The 17,888-nt window shown below is 50.9% G+C and overlaps 8 protein-coding genes across 9 annotated transcripts; 5 read left to right on the forward strand and 3 right to left on the reverse strand.

The window, feature by feature from the left end:
- Positions 1-350: 350 nt before the first annotated feature.
- AA0111_g11363 (Coatomer subunit beta) lies at positions 351-3,680 on the reverse strand (the record flags this gene model as incomplete). Its single annotated transcript, XM_028645219.1, has 10 exons — positions 351-496; positions 546-826; positions 877-925; positions 974-1,145; positions 1,191-2,998; positions 3,048-3,088; positions 3,139-3,204; positions 3,253-3,431; positions 3,499-3,591; positions 3,648-3,680. 10 exons carry the CDS (start codon positions 3,678-3,680, stop codon positions 351-353), a joined length of 2,868 nt encoding a protein of 955 aa, XP_028501070.1.
- Positions 3,681-4,134: 454 nt separating this feature from the next.
- AA0111_g11364 (hypothetical protein) lies at positions 4,135-4,900 on the forward strand (the record flags this gene model as incomplete). Its single annotated transcript, XM_028645220.1, has 7 exons — positions 4,135-4,169; positions 4,222-4,259; positions 4,313-4,408; positions 4,458-4,521; positions 4,573-4,660; positions 4,708-4,833; positions 4,886-4,900. 7 exons carry the CDS (start codon positions 4,135-4,137, stop codon positions 4,898-4,900), a joined length of 462 nt encoding a protein of 153 aa, XP_028501071.1.
- Positions 4,901-5,510: 610 nt separating this feature from the next.
- AA0111_g11365 (hypothetical protein) lies at positions 5,511-6,641 on the forward strand (the record flags this gene model as incomplete). Its single annotated transcript, XM_028645221.1, has 4 exons — positions 5,511-5,888; positions 5,953-6,103; positions 6,160-6,517; positions 6,575-6,641. 4 exons carry the CDS (start codon positions 5,511-5,513, stop codon positions 6,639-6,641), a joined length of 954 nt encoding a protein of 317 aa, XP_028501072.1.
- A 416-nt stretch (positions 6,642-7,057) lies between these two features.
- AA0111_g11366 (tRNA (guanine-N(7)-)-methyltransferase) lies at positions 7,058-8,155 on the forward strand (the record flags this gene model as incomplete). The annotated part of the gene is made up of 3 exons (XM_028645222.1): positions 7,058-7,203; positions 7,263-7,489; positions 7,617-8,155. 3 exons carry the CDS (start codon positions 7,058-7,060, stop codon positions 8,153-8,155), a joined length of 912 nt encoding a protein of 303 aa, XP_028501073.1.
- A 312-nt stretch (positions 8,156-8,467) lies between these two features.
- AA0111_g11367 (hypothetical protein) lies at positions 8,468-10,903 on the reverse strand (the record flags this gene model as incomplete). Its single annotated transcript, XM_028645223.1, has 1 exon — positions 8,468-10,903. One exon carries the CDS (start codon positions 10,901-10,903, stop codon positions 8,468-8,470), a length of 2,436 nt encoding a protein of 811 aa, XP_028501074.1.
- Positions 10,904-12,174: 1,271 nt separating this feature from the next.
- Positions 12,175-13,577, forward strand: AA0111_g11368 (hypothetical protein; the record flags this gene model as incomplete). The annotated part of the gene is made up of 4 exons (XM_028645224.1): positions 12,175-12,263; positions 12,312-12,554; positions 12,606-13,156; positions 13,249-13,577. 4 exons carry the CDS (start codon positions 12,175-12,177, stop codon positions 13,575-13,577), a joined length of 1,212 nt encoding a protein of 403 aa, XP_028501065.1.
- A 500-nt stretch (positions 13,578-14,077) lies between these two features.
- AA0111_g11369 (hypothetical protein) lies at positions 14,078-15,569 on the forward strand (the record flags this gene model as incomplete). 2 transcript variants are annotated; one of them, XM_028645226.1, is made up of 2 exons in its annotated part: positions 14,078-15,403; positions 15,456-15,569. In XM_028645226.1, the coding sequence occupies 2 exons, from the start codon at positions 14,078-14,080 to the stop codon at positions 15,567-15,569; spliced, it is 1,440 nt and encodes a 479-aa protein (XP_028501067.1). The 2 variants fall into 2 exon arrangements, with proteins under 2 accessions (XP_028501067.1, XP_028501066.1); XM_028645225.1 differs by having other exon boundaries at positions 14,315-15,403.
- A 502-nt stretch (positions 15,570-16,071) lies between these two features.
- Positions 16,072-17,220, reverse strand: AA0111_g11370 (hypothetical protein; the record flags this gene model as incomplete). The annotated part of the gene is made up of 1 exon (XM_028645228.1): positions 16,072-17,220. One exon carries the CDS (start codon positions 17,218-17,220, stop codon positions 16,072-16,074), a length of 1,149 nt encoding a protein of 382 aa, XP_028501043.1.
- Positions 17,221-17,888: the final 668 nt, after the last annotated feature.

The raw sequence follows: 17,888 nt of genomic DNA on the forward strand, positions 1-17,888 counted from the left end.
CTCGTGCTAAACAAAAAGGAAACAGACCCGCTGGAACCTGCGCGTGGGACGCGAGCCGAGGCATCTCCAGCTCCACCACCCATGCATGCGGACTAGACATCAAGCCAATAACCCTCATTCACATGACAATCAGAATTGAGATCTTGAATTCTTAAGTCTTCAATACATGCAGCAATGCTATATTAGCATTCACCCTGTCCATCATGTCTTTGCTTCAACGCGTCCAAATGCAACACTCCAGGACTAAAAGCCAAGCGAGAAGCCTTCCTTTTTGTTACCGCTTCTTTAGGAACAAAACGCCCATCTCCCGTTACCCCAGACGGGTGATAAGTTGCTTTTTAGCCGGGAACTCATGCCACACCAACCTTATTCAGACCCTTCAACGATCCCAAGCTCAATGCCAAGCCTTGCGAGCGACTTCTTATGCGGACGAACCCGGTGATAGGACCACTGTCGCCTTCCTTCTCAATGCTCAAGTTGGCCAGAGCGTCCTCACCTGGTTTCTGTTAGCGGCGCAAGTCTATGGTAGGGCTGTGCAGGCTTACCAAAAACACTCCTGGCATACAAGTTGGCTGACAAGAACTGGCAGTCGCCCTTCATTGATGCTTCTGGAGTCAAGCAGCTCATATTGGTACATGCCATGAGTTGCTTCAAGAAATCACGTAGCGTCTTGGCCTTGGAGTTGATGTTGACCTTATTCTCCCACTCAAACTCCGTCCACATGGTCCGGAATTGCGTTTCTGTGCATTGCGCGGGCTTGATGTAGTCCATGATGTCGACGTGGACGTCATTGAGAATGACGACATTGGAGTCAACACCCTTCTCACTGCGACAATGTTAGCAATCGTTGCGGACTTGTCGAGGTGAATGACTGACCCTTCGTAGATGATGTTTCCAAAGATGACACCAGTGTCGGTAGACGAGACTGCAAAAGTAAGCATACGAGTCGACACACTCATGGAGAAAGACTTACCCTTAATCGTCGCTTGAATGTTGATGAAGTCGTGGGGTCCAACGTTCTGCGTTGAAGGGCGCTCGACTACCTTGAGATCACCGAGTGTTGCGAATTCGATAGTGAGGTTTTGTAATGTCTCAGTTGTCTGGTTCACGAGAAGAACATCGAGAACGATATCGAATTGGTGAACCTGGTAAAGTCAGCTAACAGTCTCGGTAAATATAGATTGACCCACCTTGACATAGGCTTCTGCGTAGACTGAGTCTGAGAAACCAGTCAGCTGTACGACGCGACTGAGTTTGGATGTGAGATCCTCAGTCGCAGTGTCGCCTCCAGTGGCTAGTTCTAGATCTTGCTCGACACCGTCACTGCCATCCGCGTCTTTCTTCTTTAACTGGCGGATGTTGAAAGAGTCATCGACGTTGACAGCCGACTTTGCACGCTCGGAAGCCTCCTTGGCTGCTCGCTTCTTCTCTTCCGTCTGAACCATTGTTCGGAATGATCTCCGAGTGTCCTCCAAGAAGACAGTCTCAAGCTCCTTTCTTTGCGAGAACTCAGAGAGCGAACGAACACAGGACATGATACGGTCGATGGAGTCTTCGTCAATAAACGTCTTGACGAAATGCGACTGGCCAACACGAATGATTGAGATCATTATGAGCATGGCCTCGGCGCGGAGTGCGTTGGTGCGAGCGTCGTCCTTTGAGATTTCCTTGTGGCGCATGACGAGCTTGGTGAGAGTGCTGGACAGAACTGTGGCAAGATAATAGTCGCCGTCGAGGAGAAGTTGTCGTAGTGGAGGCTTCTGTGAGTTCTTGACCGCCTCGAGCTTTGCCTTGGCAGCGGCGGAGGAAGTCAGAGCACTTTCAGTTGCATAGGTGCCGTCAGCGAGCACTTTCCTTGATCCGGTTGGAGCTGCCTTTGCGTGTCCATTGACTTGTTCACTGCTCTCTTTGCCCTCTGATGCATCGTCCAACAGTCGTTGCTCAGAAGCAAGGATGGGAATCTCGCCAAGTGATGAACGGATACCCTTCCATGCGTCACGGATATCCTTGGCCTCGAGGGAGAACTCTCCGATAATCCAGAGCACACCACGGTAAACCTTGCCGGCGCGTACTTCGCCAAGAGTCGAGACCAGTCGTTCGATGATGGAAGCTCTCAAATCTGGGAAGCGCTCAACAACCTCCTTGACAAACGAGATGACGTCGACTGCAGAAGCATTGCTGCTGACATCGGAGATGAAGTCCATGAGTGATCCGACGACGCTTGCTGCGACTTCGGGGAACTTGATGGCGGCGGAGTGTATCGACGAGATGAGGAGCGATCTGTATTCGGGGTTCTTCTCGTATTGTTCGTCCACGGTCTTCATTAGCTCCTTCTTCAGCAGCAGGACGACTTCCTCAACATTCCTGCTTGAGATCATCTCCATTGCGATGTTGAGCGATTTCTTCCGGACGTCCAGGTCGGTGCTGGACAGCACACGGAGAACCTCCATTGTCAGATCATCAAGGACTCCTTCATTCTTGTGTCGTAGTTGGTCAACCCTCTCCAAGACAATCAGCTTGACATTGTTGTCGGGCTCCTTGATAGCCAGCTCCACAAACTTTGCTGCAGCAGCCTTTACGGCGACTGGATTGCTTGTGAGGGTTGTAAGGGCGTGGGCGGCCTCGTAGATGACGGTCGAGACTTGGGATTCGAGGAGGTCGAAGATCAAGCGGAGGTAGCGGGCCTTGTTGGATGGGTTCACAATGGCATCTTTGCGGATAAAGTCTAGTTCAGCGAGAAGAAGAAGCTCTTCGTGGTTGGGTATGGCGTCAAAGACGGTGCTGAGGTATTCGAGAGCCTTTTCATGGCTGACGGAGACGAGGGCGGCGAAGGCATTGCGCTTGCAAGTCGGGTCGTTCTCGTCGTCTAGGAATGTGACCAGAAGATCGGGCGCATCTGGCATGAGTTCGGGGAGATGTGTGAAGATGGACGCGATAGCGAAGGTTGCGTTCTTTCGTACGTATGCGTGTCGGTGTGCTAGGCACTGACGCACCGGTTCTACAGCTGTCAGCATGACGCTTGGGGGAGTGGAGGATATGGCTCTTACGTAGTAGGGGCTCGACAAGTTCAGCATCTCGTAGCTTGGTTCTGTTGCGTGCATCAGCAATGTCCGGGGGTGGTGGCTTGGTGTATCCTACACGAAGCGCAATGTGTTTCCTCGTACGTATTCGTTGGGCGCCTGCAGGTCGAATCGAATCGCATTACTAGCACAGTCAGCAGCCGTTGCACTCGGCGTTGGCATCATGTCCTACCAGACGAGAATCCATTCCTGCCGTAGCTTGCCCTGAGCGTCGTGCTTGGGGCATACCTCGAAGAAGAAGTACATGAGCTTCTTGAGCGGCTTCGACTTGCTGGGCATGACGAATCGGATAATGTGCATGAGTAAACCGGCCTGGGGGTCGCCATTGAGCATAATCGAGAGGATCTTCTTCTGTAAAGCTGTCAGACGGTCGCATTCACTACCACCATCGCGGGGCACTGCAATTGCAAGAGCGCACCATAGTCTCGATCTTCTGCTCATCGCTGCCCTTTTCCAGAGCGTTCTTCAGCTCATTCTGTGATGGTACGTCGGCAGCATTGTCCTGGTGCACCTGTTGTTCTCCGTCAGCTTCCCCATGTCCCCAGACCCACTGCCAGGTGTTCCTACCAGACTGTACGAGTTCTCGAGGAAGGCCGCCATGATGCCCGTCTGGCTCTGGTATGTGCGATGGTCCCGAGATATACAGTATCCAGCTGCGATAACGTGACTCTCAAAGGCCTTCAGCCCTCAGTGTCCCTTGGTGTCCAGAATAAGTGGGATGCTACGTGTATCGATCGACTTGGGCGGGTGCGGAGGGTCGTGAGCTTTGGCGCAGCTGCAGGCAGGTGGCGGGGGTGAAGAGACGGAATTGCCCTGGCGCGAAGAGGTTGCTTCTTGGGTATCGGGGTGCAATGCTGGACTTGGCTGTTTACCTCCAGGTGTCTGCTCGAGAAATGGTCGCTCCAAGGCCGCCCTCGCTAGGCTTGCAGGGGTCCGGCCGCCAAGATCTCCAACTCACCTTGCTGCCGTCCAACATCAACACCACGACGCGCAGCTGAACACGGCGCATTTCTATACGCGCAATTTTACACATCAGCCATACCCATCCGCAAACATGACCACCAACGAGCCATTCTATCTTCGATACTAGTATGCAGCCTATCGGCCTCGAGAGCACGTGCAGTTATTAACATTTTCGCAGCTCTGGCCACCAGGGCCGATTTGGACACGAGTTCCTGGGTGCGTACTGTCTGCAAGAGAGTTGCGGATGAGAAAAGTTGATTGTTGATCAGAGTTCGACTTTCGGGTGCTTGGAGATGGCCGCAGCGCATCTGCCCGTTATGCAAACAACTCCAACTACCGCAACGATAGCCTTATCCGGAAAGAGAGTACGAAATGCCCTGCGTTCGACGTTGCCAGTTTCTAACGCATCGTTAGTGTGTGTCAGCGATGCGTTGGTAGCCGAAATCAAGCGCATCGTCAAGGACAGTGAAATTCTCAAGTACGTCGAGCAATGGAAGCGCACACAACCATCTGCTAATCAGTGCTCCAGAGAAGATGACACAAAGTGGCCTCAAAAGAACAAAGATGGTCGTCAAGAGCTGGAAATTCGGTTAGGCAGTGAACACATCTCCTTTGAGGTAGGCTTGACCATGCCCATGACCTGTCTTGATATTGACGATTGCAGACTGCAAAGATCGGCTCCCTCCAGGACGTGCAGGACTCGTCGGATCCAGAAGGCCTCCGTGTTTTCTACTACCTGGTACAGGACCTCAAGGCTCTGGTCTTCTCCTTGATATCTCTTCACTTCAAGGTACGCATAGCGCGCATTCGCATGTCGAGCATGCAAACTCACAACTCTACAGATCAAGCCAATCTAGGTCTTTCGCTGCCACATGTGAGCCACAGCAACGCTGCTTTTGCCGATAGCGCGCAGCCACTGCAGTGTGGCACAACCGCAGCTTGACGTCGAATGACGCAAGGACGGCGTATGGAGTCAACTAGAGGAACCACAACGTTTGTGGCTAGTGTCACCTGGTATCCGTGAACCTGTCGGGGATGATGATGTAGGAAAGAGAGGCGCCGCAAGGTCATCTGACCACGACTCGCTAGATCTGACGGGGCGGCTCGGAAAGTCGCCATAGCACACTTGGCAAGGAACAATAACATGCTTCACAAATGTTCACAACAAGATCAGATAAAGGCTTCCTATGCTACCCACCCGGCCGTAGGCGTTCAGGGTTTTGGCCCCATGTCATCCCACGTGAGACTAGCGCCTTTTCCCCGCGTAAGTGCAGCGCTCAGCGACCCACTAACCGCCTAGACACGTCCGCCGAGTCCAAGTCATCCATCCAACATGCATACTTGCCCATCGCCACTACTTTTGGCCCTGCACCTCTGTACTGTATAATCGCACTCTCATCTTCCCTCCGTCTCATGTATAACCGACCCGTACCTTGCTTGTAATCTCCTCGCACCTGCTATCGGACGATGCCGACGCCCGACGACGAAGCCATGGTCTCGCCGGTGGAGCACGAGAGCATCGCTGGCCGCACGACCTGTCCGCCAGAAGATGCGCGCATTATCCCTACCCACGAATTGAATGATATACCAAGTCCAAGTGTGCCCATGCAGCAGCCGACGCCATCGCCGCAAAGCTCGCGCGAGCCTACCCAGGCGCCCGACGATACCCACAGCAAGATATCAAGCACCAACATAGAAGCACCAAGCAGAGATATACCCACCCCAATGACCGCGACCGACGATGGCACCGACGAGCAACGCACGTCTCAGGCTTCGCCGCTTTCCACGGCAGCGCCAGTTTCGCTGCTCGCCAATCACCTGTCGTCGCCGTTTCCTGCGCAAAGGGTGCGTTGTTTTCAGCATGCAGACCGAGCATTGCGCAACGCGAACATTGCTGATGGCGATACAGTTTACACCAAACACATCGTCCTCCCTCCTTCGGCCCGGTAGTCGCTTCGTGGGCACTCAAACCTCTGACCGCCAGAAGTATGAAGTCGAAGTCGAGATAAAACACGTCGACATGCGCGAGTCTTTCATGTGTGGCTACTTGCGCATCAAAGGTACGCACACGTCTTACAGTACAATGCACAGAGCTAGCAGGCTAACTAGTCCCTAGGTTTGACCGAAGACCATCCTAGCTTGACGACATACTTCGAGGGCGAGATCATCGGAAGCAAATACACATTCATTACCCAGCACCCGGAATGGGGTTCCAACGAAAAGGTCGACCGACAACATTGGGCGCGGTTCCCTGCATACAAGCCGCTGTCAAAGTACTCCTCGCGCCAAGAACTGGTGACCAAGGACTGGATGCAGAAGGAGCACTTGTTCATGCGATGGAAGGAATACTTCCTCGTGCCAGACCACCGCGTCAGAACAATAAGCGGAGCGAGCTTTGAGGGCTTTTACTACATCTGCTTCAACCAGGTCTCGGGTGGTATCGAGGGCATCTACTTCCACGCTAAGAGCGAGAAGTAAGTCCCATCCCCCATGTATCCCTCGATATAGAAATGTGCTGACCCCATCGCTAGGTTCCAGAAGCTCCAACTGGAACACGTCCAAGACTTTGGATGTCAGGGCGCAATTGAATTCCGATAATGTTGATGATTGAAACGAGAATTTGGGCATTTGGGTGTTAGGACTTAGCATTTGGGCGCACACACCGGGCTTGATCACACTTCTTGTATCGTATTTTCTTTCCCACGGACCATGTGCAGCGTGCGATAAGGTCGTAGGGCTTTTCTATAGTAACGTCCCTGGAACACCCAGGTCATGAAGTATTACGTCACTTGGCGATTTGCAAGAAAAGCAGCGCATCGTTGCGCGAACGGCTGTTGTGTTCACCCAATCTGCATTGGTGGACCAGAGACCCTGGCGCTAGCAAAAAACTCGCTTCGTGATACGCAACTACCGTAATCGACTATTACCTCAGCGCCTGTGCATCTACTCTTCGACACCAACAAACTTACTTGCCCATCCAGCAACTTGCCGCTATATTCGAACATCACGCAAACATGCCAGGCGAACCAGCAAAGCGCACAAGGCGCGAAGAATACAGGAAATCCCTCCAAACAGATGAGCAACAAGGCGCACTACCCAAGAAGAAGTTTTATAGACAACGCGCCCATGCAAATCCCTTCTCAGATCACTCTCTCACATAGTAAGATTAATTTTGATGTTTTGATTTCTCCCGAAAACAGTCAATTAACATGGACATAGCCCTACGAGCCCCGCAGACATGGACTGGGCCAGTCTGTACCCCAAGTACGCCAAACATGCAAAGAAAGAGATGGGAGAGGCGCAGAATGAGTCACATGATGTTAGCATTGAAGAGCAGCAGAAGCTTAATGCAATTACGCAAAATGTCGAAATCGCAGACATTGGATGTGGATTTGGTGGTCTACTCTTCGCCCTTGCACCCAAATTCCCGGATACATTGATACTAGGTAAGGACAACAACTTCACATGCCCGCAGCTCCCATAGTCAGAAAAGAACCCGGTTGCAAAACAAGGACAGCCAACAAACACTCTACACATACGAATGATTATGGAAAAATTAACAAATTTCGCCAGGCATGGAAATTCGCACCTCGGTAACAGAATACGTGCAAGAAAAAGTACGCGCCCTCCGCGTGCAAAACGCATCAACAAATGCCTACCAAAACGCATCCTGCATCCGCGCCAACACGATGAAATTCCTCCCCAATTTCTTCCAAAAACACCAACTCGGTAAAATCTTCCTCTGTTTTCCCGACCCACATTTCAAGCAGCGCAAACACAAGGCGCGCATCGTCTCGTGGACGCTCAACGCAGAATACGCCTATGTGCTGCGTCCCGGGGGTATCGTTTATACGATTACCGATGTCGAGGATCTGCATGTGTGGATGAGGGGCCATTTTGAAAAACATCCGAGCTTTGAGCGTGTAGAAAGGGTGTTTGAGGAGGGGGAGACGGTGGATGGGGTCGAGGGCGTGGGTATGGATGAGTGTGTCAAGGCGATGAGGGTGGAGACTGAGGAGGGGAAGAAGGTGGAGAGGAATAAGGGGTTGAAGTTTGTGGCGTGCTTTAGGAGGGTGGAGGATCCGGCTTGGCCGGAGAGTGGTGGGCCTTGAGGTCGGTTGGGGGTTTGGGGGGATAAAGCACTGTTCTGGTGTATTGTAAATATCAGTCGTTCTTGCGCCTAGGTTGTCAAGGACTCTTGTCTACTTTGGTATCTACTGTTTGGTTCAAAGCAGGTTCCAACGCCCCTTCACCATCGCATCTTGGGTTTTGTGTAGCGAGTAAGCATGGCGCTATCCAATCCGCTGGAGAGTAGAGAAGAATCAAGTAGTGACCGAGAGTTAAGTCATTGCTCTTTACATAGCTATACTGCTTTAGCCATTTAAGATACTTTTGTCAGCACAAGGACACAACTCGTGAAGGAATCATCCTAAAACCATATCCTTCCAAGCCCATTCCCCTCCTAAGAAAGCGTCAACATGTACCCTACCTAGCCCTACACGTCTCGACTCCCCACTGTCAACAGTCTCTACAAGCAAGACATTGTAAATGCACCAGGGCTTACTCGCATCGAATGCTTTGACGTCGAATTCTATAAAGTCTTGTGGATCCAGGATCGAGGCTTCCGAGTCCATGTCTGTTGGCGAATCCTGCGTATCTGTCCCGTGACCACTGTCGTCGAATTCATCGCCAAAGGGACTCATATCGGTTGCGCGGATCGTTTCGCAGATGAGGTGTGTTCGGGAGAGACAGATGAACTCGTACTCCCCTGGATGAATATCTTTGGCAATTGAACCTGGTATTTGGACTGTACCGACTAGGGAGCCAGTGCTATTGAACACTTTTGATGCGCAGACGATATGTTGATCATCTTTGCACGGCACTAGTGCGGATAATAGAGGATCTGCGTGCTCTCCAGTCACGTTAAATCGAATTGCCATGCATCGAATTCGTAGATGCTGTGTACCGGGCCGGACATGCGTAAACGACTCCAACCCAGCTGAATTTGAATTCTTGGAAACAGGATGAAGGAACAGCATGTCGGGATTTTCCTTTTCGTAATAGCATAGATCGTACGTCCACCACTCTTCGCGCTCAAGGCTTGGATTTCCCCGAACCCAGTCATCTTGAAACCACGCATCGTCAGGCTCAGCCGTTTCCGGGCGACGGAATCGGCAAGACGTGAAGTACCTGCCCGTAACAGCGTCTTTCCACTGGACTCTCGACAAGGCTAGATTCGGCCAATACTTCACACCACCTTCCCAGCCAGCCCAGCTCCAACTAGGGAACAACTCGTTCCCATTGCGATCTTCCCGCCGACGTAAAGCTCTTTTCGGCTGCCACAGAAGTGCCTGATCGAGTTCTGTATCAGGCAGACCAAATAGAAAATCCCCCCGAAAAGAGGTTCTCAACACCGACAGGACCCCCGCAAATGCCTTCACCGTATCTTCATGGAATGATATATTCCGCGACGAATACTCCTCCACGGCTTCGGCATACGTCTCAAAGTTCGTCTGAGCGTTCACGACGTAAATCTGCCCGCTTACTTGCATCGAGCCACCGGCTCCGCGTGGGGATTCCTCCAACGCAACATCCTCGCAGAAGGAGTAGCCGTGATAGCAGTTGAAGTAGATCTGGGCATCAAACAGAAACAGAAGCCGCGTGGATAATATGCCTTCTTGGTATGTCCAGGCACGTGTGTTCCAGGTGCATGTATCGAGCACTGTTGCGAGAGGAGGGAGGATTGTTGCGAGAGATATGTCTTGGATGTTGGTGGTATATTTATCAGGATAGGGTGATTCGTTGGTTTTGGGATGGATTCGAGATAAGGGAGTATTGGCATCTGTGGCAGAGGCTGCCACTAGACACCAAGCTGCCGTATTGTATACTTTATCCATAGCGTCCAGTAATGCATTCTTTTCTGGGTGGTCTTGTATGATGCAAAGAGCGTCAACCCATAGGTACCGTTCACCAAGCTTCTTCGCAAAATTCATCGCATCCCTGATGGTTGTAGGGAGACGTTCTTTGTGCTTTTCTCGCAAGAGACTTCCCTTCTCTGCAAGCTCTTCTGCGTTTGCAACAGTAGCTTGGAGCTGGTCGACTTTGCCCCACACATAGCTCAGTGCAACGTAGCGCATATCCCAGCTACCGATAACAACGCAGTCGTTCTTAACATCAATAACGCGTAGATCCACCCAAGTTGCATTCCGCAGATGCGGCTCGTAACGCATATGATCTCGCGTATCTTGCGAGCTATGCTCTTGCTCACATTTGCGAATCCAACTCTTGACCAGTCCTAGGTCTGCTCCTGAACTATCCATGCGACGACCGTAAGGAAGAAGCGCGCTGTCTTCTCGGACTTCGTGAACCTCCCCGAAATAACCGACGACACCAGCTAAGACGCCAATGCGCCTTCGGTATATGCTAAGTGTACGGAAGCGAGGATCGTAATGAATCCAACAGCCCAGCACATTTTCCTCCTCTTCTAGTTCTTCTACATCGACCTTCTGTCCATTAGCACGGCATAATGCCTCTGTCACAAGACCGCAGAACAAGCATCTCTCGCGCGCTGCAAGCACATTGCGCAGGACCAGAATGGGACAATGGTTTTGTTGTACGCGCTCTGTCATCAGCCTTGCGATGTCGATATGGCTACATATGTCGCAGAGCCCTCTTGATTGATCTGCGGACGGTTTTTGGATATACCAAGGCTCCGATGCTACGTCTATGGATGATTGGTCTTCCTCGTTTCTCAGATAATACGCTCTAATGTCCTGGAGGCTAGCACCGCCCAAGTCGGCTGGGAATAGGTCTGGATGGAAAATGGATTTATCTTTCGCATACCAAGCATCATGGTGCATTCTGTACAAGTGATAGATGAATTTCAGGAAAGATGTAAAAATCTGCAGGATGATGAAGTGAGACTAAGTGTGCAGTATGCGCGTCGGCAGCTGAACGCTATAATATTCGGCTTTCCCCTCATCGGTTGGAATTGCAGTGGCGGTACGGGCCGGCGTCCTCAATAGCTGACAGGTGCACTTCGTGACATCCAGACTCATGTCTTCTTCGCATCATCCCTTTACGTCCATACCCTAGCATAGATCGCCGGCGCTGGAAAGCGAGGCTGCTGGCGCTGCGCTGCCCAGCACGTACCGTATAGCACATAGTGTGGCAGTGCACGAAGTGCTTAGTCAGTACTAAGGAAGATATCCTCAGTGCTTCTCGTGTACCTGAGGAGGATCACGACACACTAAACACGACATGGAATCATCAGTCTTTAAAGAACCCCATCTTGTATGTTAGCAGCCGACAGAGGAGATGATTCGACATCTTCATGATAGTGTCTTCATACACTCCAACCCTCGTACAATAGTACCTGGGTAGTATTTGAGTCCGACTACACTGGCTTGTGGCAGATCTATGCGAACACGTACTGCGCTCAATCTTGACAGTTAGAATTGTTACAATGTCAGATGTCATAGGTGGCGCTACCTACTCCCGACTCAGCCTGACATGCAGCATCACGTGTCGTCTATTTTTGGACAGCTGTCAGTAGCCTTTTCTACCCACCCGACGATCTTCCATCCTTCGCTGTTACGATCCTATAACCGCGGCACGATTTTACTACATCGGTGTTTCGCCCACGAATGCGTGCGACATTCTATCTCCCAAGTTATACCACGACACGGCCAACACTGCTTGGAGACGGTACTCGAAGCGTCACTCAACAAGGCTGCAGGGTCGAATTATGTCCCCACCTTTAGAAACCGAAGATTACATACCTGTGGAGGACGAGCGCTCTTACGGTGTTGCAGACTTGACGCAAGCAAGTATATATACATAGGTTTGTTCCTCGGCATTCGAGAGACATGAGCTCAACTTCTGTAGCCGTGAGCTTACTCAACCCTGGAACAGAATGCCAAGAGATCCTTTGGATGGCTCAAATGATGCATCAAATCAGTATGATGGTGCAGGAAACGACCAGGCTTCAAGACATTTGGCTTCACGGCCAAAACGAGTATTATGTCTAGGTGAGTAAGGGATAAGATTGAAAATGATGCTTGGTGTCTAAAGTTCAAAAGACGGAGGCGGGATTCGTGGCATCTCCACTCTGCTGATCTCGCAACGAGTCATGGAGCAAATCAGAGATGAATGCGGACTGGAGGAGACTCCCCAACCGTGCAAGTATTTTAACTTGATCGGAGGCACAAGTCCAGGAGGGTAGGTCCAACTCTATGAACCAGAATGGGTCGAAGCTTAATCTCACAGAATCATTGCGATCATGCTTGGACGTCTGGGCATGACTGTCAAGCAGTGTCTCGAAGCATACAAGCGGATGGCAGAGCAAGCCTTTACGCCGAAAGGAAACAAGCTCTCTCTAGCTTTTAGCCTCCCAGCATCACCTCGTGGTGAGTTTGCGGGGAAAGCCCTTGCAGACGCTGTCAAGAAGATCGTGAAAGAACGCACAGGTGATGAAGAAGCCGTCTTTGCTGACAAAACTTGCGTGAAGACGTAAGTGTTAATCTACTATATTCGAACCCTCAGCAACTAAACAACTAATAGTGTCGTCCTCGCCGTCACGGAGGCAGACGTCGGCGCACTACCTACGAAGTTCAAGACATATAGCATCAGCGATGACTTCAAGCACTGCAAGATATGGGAGGTCGCGCGCGCAACCTCTGCAGCAACTACTTTCTTTGAATCGATTTGCATAGGTCATCAAGATATCGAGTTTGTTGATGCACGCTTTGGACACAACAATCCCGGCGAAGTATTACTGAGCGAAGCAGAAGATATGTTCCCAGGCGGCACATACGACTACATTCTAAGCATTGGAACTGGTCTAGGAGACGTGATAACGATCAAAGATAGCCGGCGGTCAATCATCAGAGCACTCAAGAGTATGGCAAGCCATTCCCAATCTGTGCATCGCCGCCTTTCGCATAGGTTGTCGGAAGCCGCCTACTTCCGTTTCGATGTGACGAGAGGCCTGGATGATGTAACGTTGTCCGACTGGAAAGAGTCAAGTACTATATCGGCACATACTAGAAATTATCTCGCAGAGGTAGAAGTTGAGAGGCAGATCAAACGCTGTGCGAGGATCCTTATGCAAGGTTAGAAATGGAATCTTCATAGTCGAACCTGGGTGACACCATGCAACGATACACTTCAGTTTCGGCATGCCCTTTAGCTGATAGATGACCAGATACAGAATCTACCTCACCCCATGAAGATACACAACAAACTTCCGACCATCAAAGTCACGATAGGCGAGAACACCGCGATGTGCGAAATGATCAAGCTGTCGTCCAGACACTTCCCTCATTGTCGGCGATACTGAACTTTATCGCACTTATTCAGCGAGAAGCTCCACGGAGTGCGCTTGTTGACCACATGGTGCAGCATAACATCTCCCCACATATGTACCAGCAGATACTCTCACAGCAGAATATCACACAGCCCATCTTCTTCAGTAACCCTGTGACCATCTTCACAGGAATCACCGGGTATGAGCGCAGCATCTTCAGACAGTGAATCAAGCGCTGCTCCAGTAGCTGATGCTGGACGAGCTCAGAAATAAATTTCGTTTACGGATTAGACAAGGTACACAACAACATGGAAATCAGGAATAACTGAATCTCGCTGCGCCGATGTACGTTCCTGATATAATGACCGCGAATCGGAAAAAGGGTCTTCCCTATGAATACATAGTATCATGAACGACTGGCAGCAAACACTTTGTGGAGGCGCGGAGACTCATCTGATACCTGGCAGCTAATACAGGTTAGCTGAGAGGTCTTGCGACGACAACATGGGCAGATAGCGCTGGAGAGCGTGAGGGAGAAGAGAAAGCATGAGGCTCGGGGGCGGCAGGACATCCGCAGCGTTTGACCAGGAAAGGTGTAGCGTGGGAAGCCTGACGCTAACGCCAGGCACCAGCGCAGACGCGTTTATTATGAACGCGAACCCCTCACCTCGGCCACCTTCATTTTGCCTTCTACACGCAACGTCTGTGTGGACCTGACTCTGAAGTTATGGAGGAACTACCAAATGAACTGCTCCTCCAAATCTTCGGCTACCTGCACACCCCGCCAATCACAGACTTCAGTTCACCATATGTAGCCGATCGCTCGCCAGATCTCCATGTCTTGAGTCGCGTCTCTCGAAGACTTAGAGATGTTGCCGGGCCGCTCGTCTACGAATTCATAGAGAGAGCAGGTGATGTGAACAGTCTGGCCTATCGTCAGCTACCACAAACCCTGCTCGACAATATGGAGCTGTGCCGGTACATTAAGAGTATAAGACTGAAGATGGAGGACGGCTTTGAAGCTGGTGACTTCTGGGCGGGCCACGTCATGATTTCGGGAAACGAGAGCGGGGACGAGGAGCGAGTGGACTACAATGAAAGACACTGTCGCTATCAAAAGCGACGTCCGTGTGACGCACAAGAAAGCGATGAAAAGGGAGGTGATGAAGAAGTGGAACAACTGCCAACTGATACCCCAGAGCACTACAAATGGCTTGCCAAGCTCATCTCAGCCATGGACAATGATCAAGAACATGCTGACGATCAAGACCTTCTTCAGCGAGCCATCCTTGGTGAAGATGTACTACTTACACCATGTATCCTCTCTGCACCTAATCTGGAGCGCCTCTGGATCCGCTTACCCAAATTACAGTTGGACTGGAATTACACAAGCTTCTTGCTGAACAGCCTCTCCTATAGTGCTCACACGGGTGGGTTTGAAAAGCTCAAAGTCCTTCATCTTGACGTGTACCAAAGTGGCCTCGAATGGTCAGTCAGCCAAGTGCTGCCTTTGTTTCGTCTTCCTAATCTGGTCGATCTCACGCTTGGGAATTGCGGTAGCGTGAGCTTTGACATCGACTACAATATCAGGTCTAGGGGTTGGGATGACTATGAGTACCATCATGAGTTCGAGGCGGTGTATTGTGAAATTGGCGTCCATAAAGATACCGAGCCAGATAAGAACGACGCGGCGTTCATGGGAGAGTCCTGGATATGGCCTCTTCGCACGTCTTCGATCACTAGGCTATCGCTACTATCTCCGCGTTTTAGTGGATCAGTAATAGCAAACATGCTACTTGCATGCAGAGTAATCACTGAGTTCGAAGTGGTAATGCCCTACAAGCATGCACCTTTTGACATCACGTTCTGGCAGGACGTTGGTACAGCCCTTCTTGGACATAGCGATACTCTTGCCAAGTTGTCACTTGGTGATCAACTAGCAAACAGCAAGCGTTCTCGTCTGTGCAGTCCAGGCGTGTTTCGCATCGGCTCCTTATTGACCTCGCTCAAGTTCTTACGAGTCAATCCGTGCACCATTCTCGGCTACAACGAAGTACGTCCGTATACAAGGGATACGTCTTTTGTTCTATTTGACGCTCTTCCAGACACAATTGAACACTTGTGGCTTGACCTATCCTGCAGTCCATTCAGGATATATCTCGACCCATCCTTCAGAGGTCTGTTTGAAGCTCGTCGAAACGGCCGATTTCCTCATCTGAGAAGTATTCATGTGTACTGGTATAAGAAGGTGTATGCTGCTTTCGAACGTGTAACCAGCTACCTCAAACACCTGTTGGAAATCCGTCAGGACGCGTCGGTGCATGTACCCGATATTAGCTTCGATATCTCATTGCGAGTGAATTGTTGTACTGCGGGTAAGCCATGACCGAACAAGCCTTGACATGGAAGACACGATGCTAATCAGATTCAGAATTTGCGAAGAAGTGCCTAGAAGAGTTAACTGACGTTGAGAAATACCGGTACACGCCCCCACTGGACAACTGTCACAGATATGACGTGGATCACAAGGATGGTCGGCGATATTATATTGAAGGTTCTACGTGCGAGATGTCTCCCAGAACACCAGAAGAGATACAAGACGACTTAGATCACGGTTACTGGGGAAGTACGTACTCTAGTTAATAGGCGTAGCGTCAGATGGAATCAAAAGCAGAATATGACTCGGTATTTATTATAATCATTACCATGCGAGTCCACCCTCTAAAATCCGACTACAACGGACACAAGACCAACGACAGCCAACAGACCCCAAGAAACGCTCATGCCCATGGCACCGCTTTCAACAACCTCCGGTGTACCGACTTCTTTCACGTCATCGATTTTGCAGACGGTTTTGCATTTCTTCTCCGACCTCTTTCTTCCAAACAAACTCGTCGTATCTCTCTTATCCTCCTGAGGCTTACCAGTGTACGGTCCACTGGTATTGAACGTCATTTCGATCCACTGAATATGGAACTCGGCATTATCGCCCACTTCCATATCGCCACTCCACTCTCCACCATCGCTCCACATGTTCAGGACCATGAAACTCTGCTCGCGGGGTACAGAGTATGTGTTGGCGGCGACTTGCTTCTGGTTGAGGTACCAGTAGCTGTTCTTGGGCAGCCAGTCAATACGATGTGTTTGCCAGTCGTCCCAACGTGGAAGATCGGTAGGGCCCACAGAAGCGGCAGCCACTTCATTGCCGTCCTTGCCTACTGAGGGCTGGTTTGTGTAGCGGATCTGGTCTTTGGGGTCGTCGGTCAGGATCTCGATATCGGATTCGTTGTCGTCGTCGTAGAAGGTGAAGAATCCTGCTACGGCTCCCTTGGCTCCTTGAACACGACCGTACATGCGCATGGAGACGTGCATGAGGTTTTTTTGCTCGTTCTCAATCTCGCCAGATGTCTGGTAGTCGTCCATGCGCGACGTGCGGAGTGCGAGGTAGGACGTCGAGTCCTCTTGGCCTAGGAAGATGTTTGCGAAGGAGTTGTTCATTGGTGTGGGGAAGTCTTCGGTGGACGGTTTGCTCCAGTTCTGGATCCCCCAGTCGTAGTTCCACGCATCGCTGTTGAAGAGATCCGGCTGCCATGTCGACGCCAAGCCCGCGTTGTCTGTATCGTTGAGTAGCGGCGGCGATTCGCTCATCGCGCCCGGGAGGTTTCGGAAGTCGTAGAATCGGTAATACTGGAAGGACTCTGGTGTATTTGAGTCTTTGCCGGATTGCACGACATAGCAATCACAGTCTGCATTGTTGTCTTTCGGTGTTTCGCTCATAGAGCTAGTGTACGGATTCGCAGCGAGTGCAGGTTGGGCGAGTAGTGCCGTGAGAGGCAGGAGCAAGGCTCCTAGAGGTGGAAGGCGAGACATGGTAATCGATCTGCTTTGAGAGTCGTATTCGTAGTGACAGTATCCGAATAATTAGGTAACAAGGATGTGTAGAATGAAGACGGGTGATCGACAGCTAGTAAAAGGTGAATAGAAGAGCGAACGAATGTCACCTAGCCATCAACAATTACAAGAGACAAGGAAAGAAAACTGCGCTCAATGATGCTGCAACAAGCTCGATGATGTAAAGTGGTGATACCAAAAGTTCAGCGCAAACGCGGGTCAGTAGACTCATATACTAAAACGTGCAGTGACGCCCACCCGCTACTCCGCTTACACGGCACCAACACCAGTCCAGTCTCGAACGCCGCCCGCAAGTCGTGCTTTTTGTTTGCGGAGCTTGTCCTAGCTACATTCGCTAAGGTGTGTCTAAGCCAGAAACGCGCGCGCGCTGGAACTGAAGTAAGGCAGGGCACTAAGGCAGGTAAGCTGGAGTAGCCACAGGAAAAGATGGCGGATACGAAACGCAGACACATCACATCACACCAGCGGCGCACTTTGTTTCTGCACTCAGCCACACTACATCTGGACTTTTATAACTCATGACAGGGGTTGTAAGGTTTTCATAGGGTCTGCGCAAGTGTAAGGTTGCGATCCACCCCTGGTTTAGGCTGCTTTTGGGGGGGTTTCGGTAGCGTCGATGTGCCACC

The sequence above is a fragment of the Alternaria arborescens genome (assembly GCF_004154835.1).
Source record: "Alternaria arborescens strain FERA 675 chromosome Unknown contig_48, whole genome shotgun sequence".
NCBI lineage: Eukaryota > Fungi > Ascomycota > Dothideomycetes > Pleosporales > Pleosporaceae > Alternaria > Alternaria arborescens.